Source organism: Mercenaria mercenaria, chromosome 19, assembly GCF_021730395.1.
Source record: "Mercenaria mercenaria strain notata chromosome 19, MADL_Memer_1, whole genome shotgun sequence".
NCBI lineage: Eukaryota > Metazoa > Mollusca > Bivalvia > Venerida > Veneridae > Mercenaria > Mercenaria mercenaria.
This window is the reverse complement of record NC_069379.1, coordinates 44,579,926-44,605,268: the sequence shown is the minus strand read 5'-3', so window position 1 is coordinate 44,605,268 and position 25,343 is coordinate 44,579,926. Positions and strand designations below refer to the sequence as shown.

The window sequence follows — 25,343 nt, the reverse complement described above, 5'->3', positions numbered from 1 at the left end:
TTCTTAGATATGACACAGTTTTTGACCCTAGATGACCCATGTTCAAAATCGACCTAGATTTTATCAAGGCAATCATTCTGACCAAAATTCATGAAGATCAATTGAAAAATACAGCCTCTATCACATACACAAGTTTTTTCTTTGATTTGACCTAGTGACCTAGTTTTTGAACTCAGATGACCCATATTCAAATTCGACCTAGATTTCAATAAGGCAATCATCCTGACCAAATTTCATAAAAATCAATTGAAAAAAAACAGTCTCTATCGCATACACAAGATTTTTCTTTAATTTGACCTAGTGACCTAGTTTTTGACCTCAGATAACCCATATTCAAACTCGACCTAGATTTCATCAAGGCAATCACTGAGACCAAATTTCATGAAGATCAATTGCAAACTACAGTCATCCTCTATTGCATACACAATGTTTTTCTTCGATTTGACCTAGTGACCTAGTTTTTGACCCCAGATGAAACATTTTCGAACTCGGCCTAGATTTTATCAAGGTAATCATTCTGGCTACATTTCATGAAGATCAGTTGAAAAATACAGCCTCTATCGCATACACAAGGTTTTTCCTTGATTTGACCTAGTGACCTAGTTTTTGACCCGAGATGACCCATTTTCGAATTCGGCCTAGATTTCATCAAGGTAATCATTCTGACAAAAATTCATGAAGATCAATTGAAAAATACAGTCTCTATCGCATACACAAGGTTTTTCTTTGATTTGACCTAGTGACCTAGTTTTTGACCCGAGATGACCCATTTTTCAAACTCGGCCTAGATTTCATCAAGGCAATCATTCTGACCAATATTCATGAAGATCAATTGAAAAATACAGCCTCTATCGCATACACAAGGTTTTTCTTTGATTTGACCTAGTGACCTAGTTTTTGACCCGAGATGACCCATTTTCAAACTCGGCCTAGATTTCATCAAGGTTATCATTCTGACCAATACTCATGAAGATTGATTGAAAAATACAGCCTCTATCGCATACACAAGGTTTTTCTTTGATTTGACCTAGTGACCTAGTTTTTGACCCGAGATGACCCATTTTCGAACTCGGCCTAGATTTTATCAAGGTTATCATTCTGACCAAAATTCATGAAGATTAATTGAAAAATACAGCCTCTATCGCCTACACAAGCTAAATGTTGACAGACAGACGACAGACGCCAGACGACGGACGACGGACATTGAGCGATCAGAAAAACTCACCTGAGCATTGCTCAGGTGAGCTAAAAAAAATAAAAAAGTAAAATTTCCGGCCTACCTACCCTAATTTTTTTTGAGCATGTTACTGGAAACAAAGAATTTTGTTTTTAGGCTTTACCTGGTAGTCATTCATACAAATAATTATATTTTCACACACGTACTGCTCTTTTCAAATACACAGTTTTGTAGTTTCTGGTATAAGTACTTGAGCATCTAACTTATCAAGCTTCAAGAAATGTTACTTTTCTGGTAGTTTGTATGATAAGGAAGAAGTTATGAGCAGCTGAAGTTACAAATGTTTACAACACTGACATGTAACAACTCTATATACACGTTCATATTCAAATTCAGAAAATACTGTTTAAAGTTAAAACTCAATAGACTAAACAAATATATACTCACATCATTACACTTGTTTTGTATTTTTCTTGTAAGGCACTGAGTTCCACTTTAACAACAACTAATTCTTCCTCCTTTGCAGAGAGCTCCTGAAGACCTTGGTGGTTCCTGCCCTGTTTGTTTTGGATTTAACGTTGTTTTTCAACAGTATTTCAGTTATGTAACGGCAGGCAGTTAACCTAACCAGCGTTCCTGGATTCTGTACCAGTATACTCCCCGCTTGAGAATCGAACTCGCGATCCCTACTGAGCTAAGTGGGCGGGCTTGGTTCCTTTCCTGGGATGTGATCGCTTCCTGTTTCAGGTCACTGTACTTCATCTAGAAATTTTGGAGCTAAAATTCAATATTTCAAATAATGATGAATAATTTACAAGTGATGTTATTAAATAAGTAACAAATAACACTGACATGGAGTGCCATTATCTTTGAATTAGGATCAAAACCCTGAAATTGGAGGTAAAAACTCAAACTGGGTGAGATACATCTTTTCATACTGTGAAATCATTTTTATTTGCATAGGACGAATTTTCGCATATATCGCACTAGAACCGATGGGCAAATTTAAGACCACGCTATTATTATTTTTTAATTTATTTTTTTCATTTATAAATTGAAAATACGCGAATTAAAGCCCGCACGAAACAGTCCTTTTCACATTTGCGCGAAATTCATGCCAGCGAATTTAAATGATTTCACAGTACTTAACAAGTGAAGATTCATAGCAACACCTTGATAAACTTAAATGTTACAGCTGGGACATGAAGTATTGCTAACTAGCAACTTTACTTAGAGGCAAAGAAAATTTCCTATATAAGTGACACCCCCACCCCCAAATACCAGACTTTTTAATCCCCAATATACAAAATCCTGTCTGGTCCACTCTGGTAAGGGTCCATAAAACAAACCCCTGTAGACTTGACATGTAGCATACATGTCATACGTCCCGGATTATCCCGGAAATCACATACTCGTCCCGGTGTCCTGGACAGTGTTGAAATGTCCCGGAAAATTAAAAATACAGAAAAACAAAAATAACCCCCCAAAAAACTAGTTTTTTTGGCCTATAAATTGTTGAATTTTACATGAATAAAACACAGTAAACAGTCACCGGTGTCACATTGTTTATTCCTTCTTATTCAATAATCAGTTTCATGCCCTCGAGCGGGACACATGTTGATTAAGCTAGCTCCGATCACCACTCATATTGTGCACTGCGATCTTTTGATGACCCAGATTAATTTACAGTCAGCTATTTTGATGACCCTGATTATGAACTGACAAAATTATGCAATCAATAACAGTTTTATGATAATTTAATATTAGGAACAATAGCCGAAAATCTCGTTGTTGTTAGCACGTAGGCGGTGAAGCTACATGTAGCCTTGATTGGAAGAAATGGGTGAAAACGGTCAATTAAACGATAATTATTTTAAAAGGTTGTAATCTTTCAAAATGTAGTATGATTGTCACACATATTCTAAATTAAACTTTTGACTATTGAATGCTTTTGCCGGCCGATCCTTGAAAATTGACCCAACCTGAAATATTTTATATCGATTTTATCTACTTGTAAGATTTATTTCATTCCTTTGAGGATTCCATTTTATTAATGATTCTAGGTAAACTTTTAAGCTTTAAAAAGATACCAAATAAGCTGGATTCTAAATCACGATGACCAGGTTAATTCTTCGTATATAGCAAGTCTCCCAATTCAGTTCACCTCGGGAACGCAACCAATTCACGTGCCGAACTATAGACGTAAATTACCTTATTTACCTCCCTTAGAAAGCTAGACGACATTTGCAACAAATTATTCCTAAGCGAGGGAACAATGTTTATCTCCGGAAACTGCATATGGTTTTTATGATATTTATGCATGAAACAGACGAATACTAATGTCACAGTGTATGTCCCAGAAAAAGGGTAAAAATCCCAGAAATTTTAACTCAGAATCCCGGAAAGGTCCGGAAAAATTATGGCATGTATGCATGTAGCCTAATTATTGTCAGAGAATCATAAATTTTATTGCCTACAGATAAATTGGTTATTTACTGTGTTTTGCATTTTATTGATTGAAATGCTGTTGTTTTTTTCAGAATGTACACAAAATTATTTTAATTGATAATATACTAATTTTGATTGCTCAGTCATGTTGAATAATTTCCTGGCCAATTAAATTATAACTCATATAGCAAAGCAATTCTCACTGACAGTGCAACTACTACAGCTGCATAGATAATAGAAATAGGACTAACTAAATAATGTACAAATCAGACATACAAATTACTGAATTGACAACAAGAATTGAGATACAAGTTATCTAAACATTAATGAAGGAATTAAAAATGTTAAACCCGAAACCAAATATGAAGCAATGTCAATTGGTAGAACTGGAAAAATCTATAGTCACAACAAATGGTTTGTAACCTTGCTCTTGCATCTTCTTTAATTCTTGCTTCAGCTGATGTACTGCTCAACTGTAACAATAAACAACAACCGCCTCGATAGCCTAGTGGTAGAGCATCCGCTCTGAGTGCGGGAGGTCGTGGGTTCAATCCCTGGCTGTGTTATACCAAAGACATACAAAATGGTACCAGTGGCTCCCTTGCTTGGCGCTCAGCATTAAAAGGGCAGAAACTGGCCTCTTCTCTCATATGTTCGTGGCGATGGATTCCATCAGGAATGAGGTGTCGAGAGTGATTAATATAAATTGTAGAACTTCATTCACAATCAACCTGAAATAAATTATGTATAAACTAAACAACACATATTTCAAAAAGTTAAACAGGCAAACAGAAACAGACATCAACGGCTTCAGTCATCTCAATTCCAACATCAACATCTTGATCTATTTTAAACTTTTCTCAAGCAGCCAGATCATAATCTTGAATAACAAGCAGCACTGATATTAATCAAATGAAAGTTTCTTTTGATTCCAAACTGCTGAAAACTTGCAATCAGACAGACTCAAGCAATCTTTAACTTCTGGCTTTGTCCTTAAAAATACTGTCTATTGCTGTCTAAGTCACTTCATCACTTTGAACCCTTGGATAGGACATGCCCGGGCTTCATTAGGTAGCACCCTTGACTTTTAATTTTCAAGTATGGCTCTGGTCAAATTCTTCAATCTTCTATACAAAAATATCTATTACAACTTTATCAAAGGGAGGTAAATCCTTAAAGCTTACATCTTCAGACATTGCCTGGTTCTGTTGCTGTGTTCGAGAGTCCTCAGTCCTCAGCATGGCCACTTGCTGGGACTTGTCCCCAAGCTGTTCAATAGATTCCTTGTGGTTACCCTGCACTGTGGTCAGCTGTACTTTCATGTCATGTAACTGCTCTTCATTGTCCATCAACTGAAAATGTTATACAGAATTAACTCAGAATTTCTCCCGCACAGATGTACTGGCAGTAACACAAAATATAAATCCTGGGAAAAATGCCTAGTTTCAAAATGGTATCAAGACAAGAATTATACATAGCGATTTTCCCCCCATTTTCTTAACAAGAGGGCCATGAAGGCCCTGTATCGCACACCTGATCTATTGACCTAAAGATCATCAAGTTTAATATTCTGACTAAGTTTCATGAAGATACAGTCATAAATGTGGCCTCTAGAGTGTAAACAAGCTTTTCCTTTGATTTGACCTGGTGACCTAGTTTTAGACCCCAGATGACCCAATATCTACAGTGTTAACAAGCTTTTCCTTTGAAATGACATAGTGACCTAGTTTTTGACCTCACATGACTCAGATTCGAACTTGGCCTAAAAATCATCAAGATTAACATTCTGGCTAATTTTCATGAAGATACAGTCATAAATGTGGCCTCAAGTGTTAACAAGGTTTTCCTTTGATTTGACCTAATGAACTCATTTTTGACCCCACCTGACCCACATTTAAACTTGACCTATAGATCATTAAGATTAACATTCTGACCAAGATGAAGATACAGTCATAAATCTGGCCTTTTCAGTGTTAACAACCTTTTCCTTTGATCTGACCTGGTGGCCTAGTTTTTGACCCTGGTTGACCCAATATCAAACTCGTCCAAGATTTTATAAAGGGTAACATTCTGACTAAGTTTCATTAAGATTATTATTATTATTATTATACCAGATTTATAAGATTGGGCCAAACTTGTGACCTCTAGAAATTTAACAAGCTTCTCCTTTGAACTGACCTGGTGACCTAGTTTTTGGCCCCAGATAACCCAATATCAAACTCGTCCAAGATTTTATTGAGGGTAACATTCTGACCACCAAGTTTCATTAAGATTGGGCCAAAATTGTGACCTCTAGAGTGTTAACAAGCCTTTCCTTCGATTCGACCTGGTGACCTAGTTTTTGAACCCAGATGACCCAATATCAAACTTGTCTAAGATTTTATTGGGGGTAACATTCTGACAAAGTTTCATTAAGTTTGAGCCAAAATTGTGACCTCTAGTGTTAACAGTCAAATTGTTGACGACGGACGATAGACACAGGGCGATCACAAAAGCTCACCTTTGAGCACTTCGTAAAAATTGCCTTGCATTCATGGTCTTTTACCAGAAAAAGAAGAGGTATCAACAACAAGCTATGGTTGCAAATAGCAACAATATTTCTAAAAGAGCTGACATTGTCTTTAAAAGCAGAGTACAGCAAAACCTGTCTTAAGCAGCCAGCCAAATGAGAGAAAAAAGTGGCTGCTTAAAGCATGTGGCTGCTTAATGCAGGTAAATAACAGAATGAAAGACTATATTTGAAAATGTGACACTAGCTGCTTAAGACAGGTTGACTGCTTAACAGAGGTGACCACTACAGCAGGTTTTACTGTATGTTAATTTTTACCATGGTAAATGTCCAAGTAAACTTTACATTACAATAATGACCTTTGCAGCATTAACATATACTGTTTATAAAGCATATTTGTCAAAAAGTTGAGGAATCCAAAGAACTCAAGGTGATACATCCTACAGTGGATAATAGCTAGTTAATGCCATGTTTTGAAAATCTGCATTAGCACTAGCGAGGGCTCAGAGCAAAACTAATCAATGCTTATAAATATAAATAGAGTCTAAAGATTTAAAAAAACTTAATGTAAATAGGGCTGGGACGATTTCAAAATTTTGAAACCCCTGTAACCTAATTTTTTGTTTGAAATCGAATCGAACCGGTTTATCGGCCGCCATGTGGAAAATGCTGTTTTTCTTTCCTGACGACCGTATCTTCATACTTCCAACAGCTAACTTCATTAGAAACTTACCGACTATTGTTTGCCAGCTGTGTGACAACTAATAAGTTATATTTTGGTGTATTTTATTTTAGATATATCATGACATGCAAATCTGAGACTATTGACTGCCTTCAGTAGATGTGTTTTAGCCGAAATATAACTTGGATCTATGTGCTGGTCAAAGAAATGTATAAAGATAAAGTACCACTTGTGATATTTATTGTTTGAGATACAAAATTGAAACCGGTTCTACCTAGTAATCGAATCGGATCCGATTAACCAAGTAATCGTCCCAGTCCTAAAGGGCTTGGTTCGGTAAGAGTTGGAAATGGCCCAATATTTTGCAGAAATCTAAAATACATTATTCAGTTATTTGTGTGATGTATACTGGTAAAACAAGTATTGAAACTCACATTGATGCATTTGTTGACATGTTTCCTCGTATGGTAACCACGGCAACAGTTTGCGAAAACACCCCTGATACGGAATTTAGCGTGATTTTTGGATGTTTCCATCCCTTAAAATAGAAATTTAAGTAAGAGCACAGCTCTCGACAACCAAAATATTTTTATAAAAGATTCTTTGATTTGTGTTTGTTGCTCAAGAAAAATCTTATGACTGTCGACAGCTGTGCCGGTGGTAAATATTATAAAAATTAGAGACGAGGGCGTTGGTCCGTGGTCAAAATGGTAGGAATTACATTATTCATTAATTTTGTTCCAGAACGAGTATTTTCTAAAATCTACGTTTCAGTTGTAAAGAAATTAAAAAAAAAATGAATGTCAGTTGTTACGGTTCAAAGATTCTGTGCTGAACCGAATAAATAGCTATTTGTTAGCATAAAAACGACCCGGTTAAAATCTACTTGGACACCGTTTCTGTGACGCAATGTAAACAAGTTGATATGTGTAATCGCTTGGGATTTTCATCCCTACGTGTATTTCTGGGAAGGATTGTGATATAAAAATGGAACAGTAAGTTTGAGAAGTAAGTGACACGTTTTGATGATATATTTGTTTGTTTCAAATGGTCTTTTTTATGATATAAATGTACGAAACAGTAGCGAACCGTTAGCAGCCGACGCAAGTATGTAATCTACACAATGACGTCATCCTTTAGGAAGACAACACTTATATGTATACTTGGATTGAAAATGAAAAGGCAAGTATATCCTAATAATAAAGACAAAAAGCGTTGTAAAAAGTGGAATAATTTACATCCGAAGACGGCTACTGTTTATTTTATATAGATCTACTATGTATAAATATATCCATATCAGGATGTGAACGTGTAGATTGATTAGCATAATGGATAGCAGACTCGCTTGTCACGCCGTCGACCCGAGTTCGAAACCTAGGTGGAATGTCTAATTTTTTTTTATTGTTTCAGTTACAATCTCTTTTTTTGTTTACTCAGAAGAACTGAAATTAACAAAATTTGGAAATTATTAAAATGTATGCATTACTTTTTCTTTGCAGAATGACGAAATATTACAACTGCATTGTTTGCAACAAAAGAACCAAGCCTAAAGAAAGAAGAATTATAAATTCCTCAGTCAGAAAATACTTACAACATCAGTTACTTATTACCAACATTTCAGAGACTGATATTATCTGTAACAAATGTAAACATCGGTATTACAAGGCAGAGGTTAAATCAGCTTGTAAAAATGTAACAGGTCAGGTAAAGGATCCGGACTTTGAGCCGCCATTAAAATTATCAAGACCTACAACAGTTTCCAGTCCACCATCAGTGTCCTTAGGTATACCTGGAGCCCCTAGTACACATTCCAGATGTATTGTATGTAAAAGACCAGGGCCAAAACTCATAGTTGTTTCACAAAATGCTAGGTTTTGGGCATTTATTGACAAAAACATATTGATTCGGGCTGGTTCAAGATGTTGCCCAGTTCATGTCAACAGTGATGGGAATATACTGCCAGAATTGTTAGAAAAAATTCCTGTGACAGAGCAGTCAATGTTGAATAGAACCTCAATAACACAGTTGGTGCAACAAATGAGGCAAGTTTGTCAGCAGCACATGGATAGTTTTTTAAGTTTTGATAACATCAGAGATGAAGACTGTAAACATATGACAGGTTTATCTAGTGCTCAGTTTGAGGATTTGTGCCGGCATATTCTGGATAAAGTTAAAAGTACACCATCCAGATCACCCCGTATGTCTGTTGGACTGTTTTTGTTTAAACTGAAATCAGCTTTGTCAAACCGACTGTTAGCAACTATTTTCAGAATAAGCGTTTCCAGTGTAAGAAGAGCTGTTTCAACCGTGCGCAAGGCATTGATGAGGTCGTTTGTACCATTATACCTGGGTCTTGAATCTGTCACACGTGAGCAGATCATCAACAAGCACACACGTCCCCTGGCAAAGTCACTGTTTGGTGTTGATGACAATAGTATGATACTTGTATTAGATGGCACGTACATTTATATACAAAAAAGTAATAACTTTTATTTCCAGCGCCAGTCATATAGCATACACAAGTCCAGACCCCTGGTCAAACCAATGGTTGTAGTAACTTCAACAGGACACTTTGTGACAATCATGGGTCCTTATATTGCTAAAAACAATGACGCAACGATATTAAATTACATGTTAAAGAAAAATGTGGAAGATATAAAGTCATTCTTGAAAGAAGATGATTTAATTGTTATTGACAGAGGTTTTCGTGACTCGGTGTCCATTCTCGAAGATATGGGCATACGAGCTGCCATGCCAACTTTCATGAAGAAGGGAGAAAAGCAGATGTCAGCGGAAGATGCCAATATGAGCAGATTGGTCACTAAGGTAAGGTGTATGTTGAACTGAGATTCTACCATAGTATTATGCTGTGTTAACCGTTGCTGTCTTTACAAAGGACGTTAATTACTCGAATATGGCCTTTAATACAGGTTAAACTGCATATATTTAGAATAAAGCATAAAAATTAATATGAGCGGTGCCATGAGAAAACCAACATAGTGACTTTGCAACCGGCATCCGCGCAGTCTGGTCAGGACCCATGCTGTTCGTTTTTAAAGCCTGTTGCAAGTAGAAAAACGATTAGCGAACAACATGGATCCTGGTCTGGATCCATGCTGGTCGCAAAGTCACTCTGTTGGTTTTCTCATGGCACATCTCATATTATCATAATTGACAAAAAAAGTTTTGTATATAAGCATTGTTTTTTTCCAAGGATATAAGTCAAAATACGGAATGACTTAGTTGTCGACGAGTGTATGTGTACACCTTAACTTTCAGTGTAATAATCTCAGGTACTTAAAATTTAATTTTAAAATCTGACTTCTTGACTGGGTCATTTTATACTCGCTACAATTACTCAAAGTCACAAGAATTTCACACTGATGTGTGGATTTGCGACCTTGAACTTCATCAAAGTCAAACAGAAAAATTGTCGAGCAATTGGCAAACGCTTTTTGACTGATTAAAATATAAACAAAAATGAGACAAAGTCTATAGTAAGCAGTAATATCACTAGACTAACCACTAGACTGATAATAAAAATATTTCAATATTTTTCCCGTTTTTGTCGAATTCAATTCCATAGAGACATAAACAAGTATATTTTAGAGATTTTCACAGAGGAATGATGTTAAATTATGATATTGGACATATGATATAGACTGGCTCAGATCACTACATTCAATCATAAAAATGTAAAAAGAAAAGATATATCAGTCTAGGAGTTAGTCTATAATATCACAGACCCTCAACAAACACATATATTTATCTTTATCACATGTTTGACGTCGCGGGAGTGTAATAAAGCCATTAAATAAAAATTATAATACACTAGTGTAATAAAGCTTTGACGTTGACGTCATTTACAGTATAGGAGACGTTTGTCAAATTGACTTGTTTATATAGTAAAAGAAAGTAGATTTGTTGATGTTTTGACAGGAAACGATAACATGTGATAAAAAGAATATTACATTTGTGACTTTCCAGATTGAATTTATTAAAGTCGTTGAATAAAATTGATAAAATGCTCGGCAGAACCTCGCATTTTATCATTTTATTCAACTCGTTTAATAAATTCAGTATGAAAAGGCACCCATGTAATATCCTCTATGAACTTATGGAAATGAAATGTTTTTGACTTTTTTGCAGATAAGATGGGTGGTAGAGTCAGCTAATTCCCGCATTAAAAGGTACAAGTACCTTGACAAGGTACTTCCTACTAGTCAAGTTCCTTTTATTGGAGACTTCGTAAAAATAGTATGTGCCATCTCAAACAAGTACTTCCCTGCACTAAGTGGATCAACCAGTGAAGATGAAGATGCAACACTAGCAGACCATATGCGAGAATTATCCATGGAGGTAGGTTTATTATTGTATACGTTGCATTACATGGTGAGTTCACTATCAATTTGATACTAAAATGCAACAGCAAATGATGCATGCCAAAATAGTTCCGACTCAGTGATAGGCAAAATGGAAGCTAACACCGTGTTTTTTTCTAGTAGTAGAGTACTCAGGACTCGCAATCAGGGTATCTTGAGTTCGATCCACGGCACGGCAATGTCTTTTCATGATATTTGCTAATGAACCATCCACAGCCATTTTTAGCTTGAAGAATAGAGGGGCTATCCTACTTGCCCCGGCGTCGGCGTGAGCATAACATAAATGTTATAGTTTGCGTACCACCCCAAATATTTTCAAAGTCCATTGAGATATTGCTTTTATACTTTGCATACTTGTTTACCATCATGACCGCAGTCTGTAAAAAGGAGGAGGCCACTCTATCAAGCATTTTGACTGAGTTATGGCCCCTTTTCGACTTAGAAAAAACGTTAAAGTTTGCTTTCATATTTTGCATACTTGTTTACCATCATGGCCCCAGTCTGTAAAAAAACAATTTTGAATGAATTATGACACCTCGTCGACTTAGAATATGCTTATTGTAAGTTTTACTCATTGCTTATATTATACTATCAAGCACTGAGAAAAGTCGAGCGCGCTGTCCACTGACAGCTCTTGTTCATTCACTACTGAAAATTTTACTGTAGACTGCGGTATGCAAATCGTTTAACATACATTGCATATAATTCATTACTAAGGTGCACTGGCTGCATGTTTTATTCATGGCTGAAATCAAGCTTAAAGTATTTAAAGTCAAACACAATCACAATAAGGACTAAATATCTCAATACAGTCAAACGTGTCTGTAAAGACCACCCATGTTAAAACAGCAAAAATATCTTTGTTCACAGGTAGTCTCTGTTAACAGGTTAAATATCACTGACATGATCTGACTGGAGTTCAGAATAGTGGTCTTTGCAGACAGGCTTTGTGATTGTGGTTATTTTTTATGCAGGTGGTCTTTTTCACAGGTTTGACTGTAGCATGTTATCATCAAATGATTATTATCAGGGAATATTGATTTTTACATAATAAACCACTGTTTTCCTTTCTATGCCTGAAAGTTGAACTGTAAATTCAAATATAACATATTTTCTCTATTTTTTTTAAAGGTAAATACGCTGAAGGAATTTGTTGAGGACAACCACTTGGACCGAAGAAAAACCCAATGGACTGCAATTGATGAAACTGATTTGGAGAATTTTCCTGTGTTGACTGATGAGCAGTTGAGATCATTAACATGTGGTGTTTACCAGCTGAAGTTAAGTTCTTCATATATCCAAGAATACATTGAAGGTGACTCTGTAATACATGCTCACAAGGAGGATAACAATTTGCTGTCAGTTAGAATTCAAAGTCGACATATATCATCAAAGAAGTATATGCTGTGGATAAGATATAACAGTAATGCTGTAACCGCATGGTATTGTAAATGTCGAGCTGGCGCGAGAGTTGTTGGTGTCTGTTCTCACATCGCTGCTATTGTATGGTACCTTAGTAGTGCTAGGCATGATCCGAATCGTGTGTCGTTTGGTGTTAGAAACTGGGGTCAGTACCTGACTGATGCAAATGAATTACCAGAATCAATAGACTCTTCTGATATTGGTTCAGTGGCTAGCAGTTTAGTAGAAGAATGAATGAAAATAGTCTTTGCATAATAGCCATGTATACATATTGATTCGTTTTATCAGTGAAAAAGTATAGGCAGGAGTTTAGGTAATGTCCTATGTACTTTTGATGTAATAATTCGCATCCAAAATACTTCCTATATTTTTTTCACCAATAAAATACAGCAATGTATTTATTATTTAAGTTCTAACACCACAAGTTATTTAAAAATATCCTAACCACATGTATGTTGAAGTACTTCATTACGACATAAAAACAGATAGACATTGGATGCGCTTGTTTCATATGTTATGCTGTGAAGCACATGCGGCACACATTGTTCCCAAAGAAGCGTATTATATTTTATTTAAGAAATAATTTATAGCAAAACAGTGCTTTATCACTATTTATACACAATGGGCGGTTATACGTCAGACGTAATTATTTCGGACGACGTATAACCGCCAGAGTGTATAAATAGTGATAAAGCACTGTTTTGCTGTAAATTATTTCTATTCTAATATGTTCTTTATTGTAAAATTTATATCAAATATGATGGAACTGTTTCTTAGCGCAAGCATGGCGCCATTAGTAGGAATTTGTTGAAACACGCCAAGACCGGAAACGGTAATACGTCTTGCGGCAGAATTCAGTTCGAGCGAAAATTATTGCGAATTATTCAGAAAAGCGAATAACTAATTCAGTATGTGTATAAATTAATCAAAACATATGTGCAATGTGACTATTCGTTTAAAACATGTTATTAAGTAAAATATTCCATGAAATTTGAAAGCGCAATTTCTTGATGCGTACATGGCGCTAAATATCACGTTGTGACGTCAACATAACATCGTTGTGATGATAAAAGCATTGTTAGCCAGATTAGAATGTACAATAATTAATAGGTGATTTTCTTATACTTTTTATAATAAATGTTTCAGGTCGTGTTAGAATAAGTATTAAAATTGCTTTTCAAAATTTAAGAATTCCATTTTGGTTACTACCTGTAAGCTTTGTTGAAGTTATCACTTTACTCTGCTAGTTAAGGTATGTGGGTTCAAATATTTTGTGAGGCAAACAATGTTTCTATTCTACATTGTTTAGATAGAAAATGTTAAGTTTAAAAGTTAAGTCCATGAGAAAAAAGTCCGAACTTCACCAAAGCATAGAAAGAAAGAATTGTTTTACATGAAAATTATACAGTATATAAAGAACTTATATTATTCTACAAAATCATTGTCAATTTATTCATATCTCTATATTGAATTCCGTTAAGGGACTGCATGAAGATACCACACTTCTCGACAGTTCAACACCTTTAAAAACTCACCATTTTTAAAAAAATGTTACATGTCTCCGTTTTGATGCATTTGCAACAATGTACCTGTACTAAAACTTAACCCTTACCATCCTGGACACGGCAGATCTTGCCTATGTGGCCAGTGAAGATCATGGTCAGCCTGCACGTCCGTGCAGTCTGATCATGATCTGCACTGTTAACTATTCAACCAGTATCTTTTTGGTAGACACCCCTTTTAACAGTTTATGGCACTGTCCAAACTGAAAGATGGACAAGTTCATTATAGAAATTTAGCATGGTAAGGGTTAATTGTTTTTTGACAATTGTTTACATTTTTCTTTACAAGTGGCATTCCTTTTTAAAGGGAGCAGTTCATTGAAAATATTTTAAGTATCCAATTATACGGGACAGAAAGGTAAAATATATTTAACAGATAGGTTGTTTCTTAAAGATATTGTTTGTTTTCTAAAAAAATCTGTAGTTTTGTGATACACTGCTAAACTTTAAATGCACATCGCAACTAATAAATGCCATTTTAGAAAGTTATCAGGTCATGTAAGAAAGTTGCTGTGTAATGTTAGAAAGTTATTACTTATCATATTATGTTATAATGTTAGAAAGTGTTCAGTCGTTTGCGGAAAACTTTGGTAGTACTTGGTGGTATTAGACTTTGACTTTGACATTATCCATTTCTTGATAAGAACTACAGAAGTTGAGGTGTTGCACAAATTATTCTCACGTACTGTATATGAAAATTGTCGACATGACTATGGCATATTTTTATGAGATTCAGATTTTATGCTTTTTTATTAAAATGTTATTTAAATCTCGATAGTTGTCATAGTAACAGACTTTGGTATGGCTCAATGTCTATTGAATATATCTAATTGTATATGTATTGAAATAAATAGTAGATTGCTACAAACTACTGTTAAATGGGATATTCAGATACATGTTTCATACCATTTTAATGCTAGTGATTCTATCTATGTAATATATAAGTGGGTGGGGTAATTCATAAGATCAGCCTTTTCTATTTTGCTCTGAAAAGGTAAATTTTGCAAATAACATTAGGTGTTGTAATGAAATAGACATATTTTTATATTTTGTTGCATGTGAATTGCTGTCTTGCCTAAATTAAAAATAATGGACAACAGAGTCTGTCTTGGTTGTATTTTTTAAATACAGATGACGTTATAATACTATAACAATTTGAGTCATCTTTATGACGTCATGCATGTTCCTAACCATAAAACTGTATTTATTATCTGAAATGCAATGCTTCGGAGGGTTCATATCCAAAGTTTTATCTATTTCTGAGGTTGGGCCGTTTTTGACCCTTAGTGAACCAAGCCCTTTAAACAAAGAATTTATCAAAAGTTGAATGATTTCTATTCTGGAAAGTACAACTATTTAGCTAGTAACATTAACAAAGAAATTTAAAAAGGATTATGTTCTGTCTGCTCACAGTCAAACCTTTACTTTTACGGATATTTCAGTGAAATAGATCTGTAATAACTGATGCATTAATATTCTGCATCGGTACGTCTACTTTTTTAATTTTTTTTTTATCAAATATGTATCTGAATAATCCTGGTTTTCTGACTATTTAACAGTCTATTTTCCTGACTATTTACCCAAATGTATTTTCACACTGTGTGTATGGGGTATAGACATAAATGCAGTATGGGGTATAGCCCTTACTCTGCTAAGTTTCTATAATAGACTTATCAATTTTTCATTTGGACTGTGGGTACCCTTAACAGCTTACAGTGATGTTTACCATAACTGAATGGAGAACAGAGCTGAACATCTGTGCAGTCTGATCATGATCTACACTGGTTGTAAAAATAGAATTCATCATATCCAGCATGATACTGTCATCATTTTGTTTTGTTGGCATGAAATTTCGTGGTTTTGGTCAAAATGGTAATTTTGTGGGGATATGAATATGTGGATTTCAACTACTGAACATGAAATGAATGGGAAGTTTAACTGTTCATTGGGTTTAAATTTTGTAGACTGACACAACCATGAAATCCACAATAATCAGTATCTAGACTAGTCACTAGACCGATAATATATTTCTACATTTTCCCTTTTTTGACGAATTTAATTTCCTAGAGACAAAAGCCAGTCTATTTTAGAGATTTTCACAGAGGAATGATGTTGAAATTATGATATTGGACAAAGAATATAGACTGGCTCAGTTCACTACATTTAATCATAAAGATGTAAAAAAGATATATCATCTAGGAGCTAGTCTAATCAGTACCCCACAAATATTATTGATTTCACAGTATCCTTTATGTGTGTATAAAAAAAATGAAGAAAATTGGAATGTACAGGAGGTAATGCTGTTAGAGTAACATTTGATTATACATTTTTTTTTGTCTTTTAAAAGAATTTTTTTTAAAAAGTTATCACTTTTAGATGATTATTTGCAACTTAAGTGGTTGGTTAAAGTAAGATTCATACTATATTTCTGATAAGTAAAAGTCTAGTAAAAAATATATAAGCCCGCCCGCTTAGCTCAGCAGGTAGGAGCATTGGTCTATGGATCACGGGATCGTGAGTTCGATCCTCGGGCGGGGCGTATGTTCTCTGTGACTATTTGATAAACAACATTGTGTCTGAAATCATTAGTCCTCCAACTCTGATTCATGTGGGGAAGTTGGAATTTACTTGCGGAGAACAGGTTTGTACCTGTACAGAATACAGGAACACCGGTTAGGTTAACTGCCCGCCGTTACATGACTGAAATACTGTTGAAAAACAGCGTTAAACCCAAAATAAACAAACAAAAAATATATAAATATCTAAATAAAACTTGCTAAAATATTAAGGCCTAAAAAAAATTTTTGTTTCTGGTAACATGCTCAAAACAATTAGGGTAGGTAGGTCGGAAACTATATTTTTTTTTGTTTGGTGGGTGGGGGGCGGGGCGGGATTTTATTTTTTTTTTAATAAAGGAAGACTTTACGGATTTTATTTTCAAAAATGAATACAAATAAGGGGGTTATGCCTTTACAGCATCAGTTAGTTGATTTCTAACATCACTGTCCATGTTAAAAACATTCTAACATCATTGTCAGTGTTTAAAACATTCTAACATCAATGCCCATGTTTAAAACCTTCTAACATCATTGTCCATGTTTAAAACATTCCAACATCACTGTCCATGTTTAAAACTTAAAAAGTGCAGTTTCACAAATTTTTTTCTGAACAACAATGATGTACAAATGCTTTTATACTGTGAAACATCAATTAATAGGTTTCTTGAAATTATCAAACATTTAATTTTAAACAGATATATTTCATCCATGAAATTAAGAAAGTTAGTCACTGTAAGATTAAAATATTGAATATTTTTTTTTTGTTGGGTTTAACGTCGCACCGACACAATTTTAGGTCATATGGTGACTTTCCAGCTTTAATGGTGCAGGAAGACCCCAGATGCCCCTCCGTGCACAATTTCATCACGAGCGGGCACCTGGGTAGAACCACCGACCTTCCGTAAGCCAGCTGGATGGCTTCCTCACGTAAAGAATTCTACACCCCAAATGAGGTTTCGAACCCACATCGATGAGGGGCAAATGGTTTGAAGTCAACGGCTCTAACCACTCGGCCACGGAGGCCCCAAATAATAAATTAAGTCCCGAGAACTTTGCCGAGAACAAGGATGAACACTTGTTAATTTTGTCGATGAAAATGACATGTTTCTGAACAAAACACAGTTCCAGAAGAAAATCCTTTTTAAGAAATAGTTAAATCTGGCCTTCAAAATGAAGAGGGCATGCTGCGTTAGGGATTTATGGATGAGGATAAATCAGATCTTAATTTGAGTTGAGTTCTGAAAACAGAGTTTTTAAAAGTCTTGTATTGATGTTACCTGATGTTATTAAAGTTTCATTCAACAAACTCCTATTTGAAGGGAAGTTTCCACTTCAATATAGTATTGCTGCTATTATTTAATGTAGTAAAATGGTTACAGAAGTCTTAGAAATTTAACATTAAATCATACAAAAATGATCAACAGATTCATTTAATTAGTTCTAACACCTCATACTTTTCAAAATAAAAATATGTTATTCAAGGTTTTAGCCAAAATCACTATTTCTAACACCATTTCAGACTTTAAACAATATTCAACTGCAAAAATACAAATAGGAAATGTGAAGAAGTTGAGAAAATAGTTTTTGTGTGTTTTGTTTAACATTAAAAATCTGAAAAGAACGCCCATGTATAAAATTTTTAAGAATGTTTTGGCCCAAAGCAAACATAAAAGAAACAACTGAAAATATCGGCAAGGCCTTTAAAGGAAATCATTTTTGTGCTGAAAACTGAATACAAATAAAGGGAAATAAAGGGGTTATGTCTTTAGAGCATCAGCTAGTTTTAAACAAGAGGACCATGATGGTCCTGAATCGCTCACCTCTTCCCACATGACCCAGTTTTGAGTATGACATCGTTTTTGACCAACTTTCATGAAGATCCCATGAAAAATGTGATCTCTAGAGTGGTCACAATGTTTTTCTATTTTTAGACCTACTGACCTAGTTTTTGAAGGCACGTGACCCAGTTTCGAACTTGACCTAGATATCATCAAGATGAACATTCTGACCAACTTTCATAAAGATCCCATGAAAAATGTGACCTCTAGAGTGGTCACAAGGTTTTTCTATTTTTAGACCTACTGACCTAGTTTTTGACCGCACGTGACCAAGTTTCGAACTTGACCTAGATATCATCAAGATGAACATTCTGACCAACATTCATGAAGATCCCATGAAAAATGTGACCTCTAGAGTGGTCACAAGGTTTTTCTATTTTTAGACCTACTGACCTAGTTTTTGAAGGCACGTGACCCAGTTTCGAACTTGACCTAGATATCATCAAGATGAACATTCTGACCAACTTTCATGAAGATCCCATGAAAAATGTGACCTCTAGAGTGGTCACAAGGTTTTTCTATTTTTAGACCTACTGACCTAGTTTTTGACCGCACATGACCCAGTTTCGAACTTGACCTAGATATCATCAAGATGAACATTCTGACCAACTTTCATGAAGTTCCCATGAAAAATGTGATCTCTAGAGTGGTCACAAGGTTTTTCTATTTTTAGACCTACTGACCTAGTTTTTGAAGGCACTTGACCCAGTTTCGAACTTGACCTAGATATCATCAAGATGAACAATCTGAGCAACTTTCATGAAGATCCCATGAAAAATGTGACCTCTAGAGTGGTCACAAGGTTTTTCTATTTTTAGACCTACTGACCTAGTTTTTGATGGCACGTGACCCAGTTTCGAACTTGACCTAGATATGATCAAGATGAACATTCTGACCAACTTTCATGAAGATCCCATGAAAAATGTGACCTCTAGAGTGGTCACAAGGTTTTTCTATTTTTAGACCTACTGACCTAGTTTTTGACTGCATGTGACCCAGTTTCGAACTTGACCTAGATATCATCAAGATGAACATTCTGACCAACTTTCATGAAGATCACATGAAAAATGTGACCTCTAGAGTGGTCACAAGGTTTTTCTATTTTTAGACCTACTGACCTAGTTTTTGACCGCACGTGACCCAGTTTCGAACTTGACCTAGATATCATCAAGATAAACATTCTGACCAATTTTCATAAAGATCCCATGAAAAATGTGACCTCTAGAGTGGTCACAAGCAAAAAGTTTACGGACGGACGCACGGACGGACGGACGGACGACGGACACTGCGCGATCACAAAAGCTCACCTTGTCACTTTGTGACAGGTGAGCTAAAAAAAGTTCTCCAAGGCCAGTAAGGTCAGGCCAAAATTTTAGTGTAGGTCAGGAAACCAGAAACAATTTTGTTTTGCACCGAAGTAGTATACCATTTTTGTATCTTAATGTAGTAGGTACACATGATGTAGTTCTGTTTTTAAACGAAAAAAGAGCAAAATACTTTGTACCAGTAAGCATTAGAACTTTAACCCTTACCATGCTAAATTTCTATAATGGACTGGTCCATCTTCCAATTTGGGCAGTATCATTTATCATTTGAAGGGGTGTTTACTAAAAATTTAATGACTGAATAGCGAACAGTGCAGACCATGATCAGACTGCACTGGTCGCAAAGGCAGAATCACTTGCCGCCCGCAAGCTAAGGGTTAACAGTTAACTTCATCTTTTTTGGCAATGGCAATATGCTTTAACCTTTACCCCTGCTTTTCTTTATAATGGACTGGTCAATCATTTAATTTTGGCAGTACCACTTATGATTCAAAGGGGTGTCCACTTAACATTTACTGACTGAATAGCAAACAGTGCAGACCATGATTATCCTGCACGAAGGTACAGGCTGATCTTGGTCTGCACAGTGGTTGTTTGCCTGCAGCAGACTAAAAGTACTCCCCAACTATCTGCAGAAGTTCAAATGTAAACAGTTATGAAAAAAAATATAAAAAAAATATGAATTTAAGTTTCATTACCTCAACATTCTTGTATGATTTGACCAGCTATATCCGCTCTACGACAGTGAATTTACTGTATGTTGAAATACCATCTGTCTGAGTTGGTGCTGGTGGTTTGTGGGATTCTATGTTTCAAGCTCGGCATTTTTCTTGCAGCATGTGACAATTTTCATCATTCGTCCTCCATTAGGCAGTCTGATTCTTCATCCATGGGCGTTTCTGCAAATAAGAGTGTTAATGTTTTGGAACTTAGGCATCTAAAATCATGGTAAAAGTTACATGGAATACATTAGTTAAAATCCTCTTAGGCTAAAGTCTAAATCAATCATCCTCCACCTGTAATTTGTGCCCAGAAGTTGACATTTACCTGTGTGTAACAGGTAAACATATCAATGAAACATTTTATAAACAACAATACATATCAGTGCCTATCATTTGGTTTGGAAATCAGTCTTGTAGCCTGCTACTTACATTTCCAGCTGTCACATTGAACATCTTTTGTCTTCTTTCTCTAGAAACAGTATAATGTAAGAGACCTGTCATGTTGTTACATTCAATGTTTAAATACCCAATAGCTTTCCCTTACATATTGCTACAAATGTCTTTCCAGGTTTAATATTTATTCTATCTTATATCATGTATGATACTGTATAACTGTATCCATATGTTTGATAAAACTTGTGTAAACTTACAAATTATACTTTCCTGAAACACACTTTAATTTTACACAATAATAAACTAAACTAAGTATCCATTGCATAAATAAAACACATTTTCACACTAACATATTTGGTATTAATATTTTTTATACATTGTCTTTTTTTCAGCTTTTGTGGCCATATTCTATAACACTACTTCAATAACCAATTCCATTCAAATATGCAACAAGTTCTTTTTACAAACACTTCTAGATACAATCAGGAAGGGATGGGCCAGGTCAGGATGGGAAAGACAAAGGGGGGGACCAAAATACACAGCAAAAAGAACCCCACCCACAAAAAAAAAATTTTCCCCGTAAGTACCCTTTTGTTATTCTTTCCTCCTTCAAACACTACAAATAAATACAGCCTTTTAAAAACTTTCCCTTCACCGGGGAAAATCCAAGCTTCAACAATGGCAAAATTCAAAAATATGACTGAAACCAGAAAAGTATTTTAAACCTATCAAAAAATTTCTTTTTCCCATATTTTTCAAAATACAGAAAAGAATGTAATTTCAACAACGAAAGAACCTTCAATTGCCCATACAATGTGGTTCCAGTTTTAATAATCATTTGCCTTTTTGTTTTTTGGGTAAAGACTGTTTCCATAATTTTTTATGAAAGCTCAAAAACAAATTTTTTAAACCCTTTTCTATCAAATTAACACTTAAAAGAAGTGTACTTTTACCACTTCTTACAAAGGGTTAACCATAGAATGTCAATTGCAAATAAAACATAATTATTCATTGATACACATATTTTTCTTTTCCTTTTTTGGCAGCCAACATTAAATCTTAATTTAATATGCTATAATCAATATTTTTTTGTACAATCATACAGGGTTTACCCATCAAAATGGGATGGACCGGGTCAGGATGGTTTAGGAAGGCAGAAGGGGAAAGGGAATTGAAAAGACTGGACTTTTTCCCCCATCCCCCACAAAGTATAAATTTAAATTTATTAACATTTTATTTTTTTTTCCCTTCACTAAACACTTATAAACACAATATAACTTTATACAAAAGTTTTTTCACACAAAAATATTTCATATCAAATTTATCTATTCACATTTTTTCTCTTTTTTTAATAAAACTATTTCTAAATTAATATTTTAATTCGGTAGTTATATTAAATTTTTATTTTTATGAACATACGGGACAACCAATCAGGAATAAAGGGCGGGGTCGGATGGAATCGAAAGGATGTTTGGGGAAAGGACTGGAATAGACGGGACAGTGTTTCCACCCCCCACAAAAATACAATTCTAATAAAAAACTTTTTAATTATGTCACTTTTTACAATTTTAAATGATCTTTCCTTGCTTCATTTTAAACCCCCCTTTCTACTGCATTTTTTAATTTCCTTTTCACTTCATAATAAATCCAATCAGTCGCTACTATACTTTGATGGGACATATAGTCAGTTGCTTGGCACTTTTGACCTTTTCTACCATATATATTTTTTTACAAAGAAATGACTTTTACCACTTCAAAACAAGTTTACTTAAAAAATGTTCTTTGCATTAATAACATATTTTAAAATGAATAATTTTTTTTTCATATTAATTCATTTATACAAATCCATTCTCTGCTTATTTTTTTCCCCAAAACCTCTAAAAGAGTTTTTCCAGACCCTAATTTTCCATATAAGACAAAACTGAATCCGAACATATTAAAAAACGCTCCAAAAACTAACGCTTTCGCCCTTTTCATCAAAATAAATTTTACTTACAAAAATGTATTTTTTTTCAATTCTTATAAATTTTACATTAAGGCAATTGCATGCTAAACATATTTTCATACTAACATATTTCATTTTAAAATTCATCTAACACATCTCTCTGCTTTTTTTTTTGACCAGCACTAATTAAAAATTTTAATTAAAAATATGACAAAACTTTCTACTTCATATCTGGTTTAAAAATCGGGAAAGGGATGGGCCAGGTCAAAATAAAATGGGGTTAGGACGATGGGAAGGCCCCCAACTACAAAGGGCACATATTCCCCCCCCCCCACAAAAATTTTAAAATTTCCCAAATGTTTAAAAATTTTTATGTTCTTTCTTCATTTTAAATACTACAAATGAACACAGTCAATATTTCATATTAAATTCATCTATATACATTTCTCTGCTTATTTTGGGGCCATGCTCTATATTAATATTTAAATTCAAATGATATATATTATTTATACAAATCAGGAATGGGACAGGCCAGGTCAAGATGAAATGGGGTTAGGACGAGGGGGAAAAAACGGACTACAAAGGCACAGATTCCCACCCCCACAAAAAAGAACAATTTCCAATGATTAAAATTTTTTAAAGTTCTTTCTTCATTTTAAAACACAACAAAAACACAGTCACTTTTTCACAACATTCTTCATACTTTTCGGGGGGAAATCTAGTACTGCTTTTTTGGGCTTCCCTTTGACACTTGACACCTTTTTCCGTTTCACCTGCAGCTCAAACGAAGAAAAAAGGACGGAAAAAAAAAGTACTGTAAAAAGCATGGCAACAAGAAATAAAAAGTACCCTTTTTTTCCATAATTATAGTACATGACCAAATAGAATAACATATTACCTGCAAAAAATTTCTTTTTCCAACTTTTCAAAATATCCGGGAGCGAAAAATTTCTGAAAACGTCAATGTGGTTCCGATTGAATCTTTTCCACTTCAGTAATAAACTTTTATAATAATTTAAGAATGTCTAAAAAAAATCATGTTTTAAACCTTTCTATCAAACATACATCTACTTATAAAAAGGTACTCTTAACACTTCAAATAACGTGTAATAAAACGTGTTAAATTTGGGATAAAAAACATAAATTCACACTAACATATTTAATTAAATTGATTTATACACATCTTTTCTCTGCTTACTTTTTGGCCATGCTCCACATTAATATTTAAATTAAAGTATGCTATATTTTATATTATACAATCATATCGGGTAACCAATTAAAATGGATGGGCGGGGTAAAGTGGAATGGATAGGAAAAATTTGGAAAAATGGTATGACAGGCAAGATTCCCACCCCAACAAAAGTATCATTCAAAAAATTAATATTTTAATTATGTCACTTTTTTAACATTTAATTATTTTTCCTTGCTTCATAATAAAGTCCAATCAATCGCTGACTAAACATATAAAGGGGACAAGTCAGTCGTCTTTGGGGCAGCATGACCTTTTCACAATAACTTTTTTCCCAAAGAAAGTACTTTTACAACTTCTAATCAATTTAACTATGCAATGTTCATTGCATTAATAAGATATATTTTCACATGAACACTTATTTCATTTTAAATTCATTTTATAAAATCCATCTCTGCTTATTTTTTTCCCAACCTACAAGATTGGTTCCAGTTTAAATAATAATTGCTTTTTTGTACTTTTAGCATGTTAAAATGTTTGATTTCTCTCAACAGGCGGCTAGAGGCATGGGAGGGTACCCCCTGCAATTTCCACTACCGTCCATGAAAGGCTCAATCAAACCTACCTTGCAAACATTTTTGTTTTTGGTCCCTGACGACCTGTGAATTTTTTTTCCCTTTTTCTCTTTTTCCCAAATAAATAAAAGACTGAATCCAACAATATTATAAACATCTCCAAAAACTCATGCTTTAAACCCTTTTTTCTATCATATACATAGATTTACTTGCAAAGAATTTACTTTATAAATTCTTATAAAGGTTGATTGATGTGCAATTCCATGCATAAACATTTTTCATACTAACATATTTCATATTAAATTCATCTATATACATTTCTCTGCTTATTTTGTGCTCATTTTAATTTTAAATTTAAAATGATATATATTATTTTATACAAATCGGAAAGGGGATGGGCCGGGTCAAGATGAAAGGGGTTTGGGACTGATAGGAAAGAAGGACACAAAGGACACGTTTCCCCCCACCCCCACAAAAAAATCAATTCCAAAGTTTAAAAATTTTTTGTTCTTCTTCATTTTAAAACAACAAATAACACAGTCACTTTTTTCACAGACATTCTTCATACTTTTTGGGGAAAATCCAGTACTGTTTTTTTTGGCGCCTTGAAAACCTT

The 25,343-nt window shown here is 34.5% G+C and overlaps 1 protein-coding gene and 1 long non-coding RNA gene across 3 annotated transcripts; one reads left to right on the top strand and one right to left on the bottom strand.

The window, feature by feature from the left end:
- Positions 1-1,630: 1,630 nt before the first annotated feature.
- On the bottom strand, positions 1,631-21,472 carry LOC123542230 (uncharacterized). Of its 2 annotated transcripts, none has more exons than XR_008368716.1 (4): positions 20,602-21,472; positions 4,810-4,977; positions 4,049-4,356; positions 1,631-1,939 (listed from the first exon to the last, which is right to left on the bottom strand). It is a non-coding gene; the product is annotated as an uncharacterized LOC123542230 (long non-coding RNA). The 2 variants fall into 2 exon arrangements; XR_008368717.1 differs by having other exon boundaries at positions 4,216-4,356.
- Positions 7,188-15,283, top strand: LOC128551219 (uncharacterized). Its single transcript, XM_053531897.1, has 4 exons — positions 7,188-7,824; positions 8,316-9,642; positions 10,966-11,175; positions 12,330-15,283. The coding sequence occupies exons 2-4, from the start codon at positions 8,317-8,319 to the stop codon at positions 12,852-12,854; spliced, it is 2,061 nt and encodes a 686-aa protein (XP_053387872.1). The 5' UTR covers positions 7,188-7,824; position 8,316; the 3' UTR covers positions 12,855-15,283.
- Positions 21,473-25,343: the final 3,871 nt, after the last annotated feature.

Bases quoted from the DNA above. Each gene is read 5' to 3' on its own strand.
- LOC128551219 (XM_053531897.1), top strand. From the start codon at position 8,317: ATGACGAAATATTACAACTGCATTGTTTGCAACAAAAGAACCAAGCCT. The intron at 9,643-10,965 runs GTAAGGTGTATG...ACTTTTTTGCAG, and splicing joins TGAGCAGATTGGTCACTAAG to ATAAGATGGGTGGTAGAGTC. The intron at 11,176-12,329 runs GTAGGTTTATTA...TTTTTTTTAAAG, and splicing joins TGCGAGAATTATCCATGGAG to GTAAATACGCTGAAGGAATT.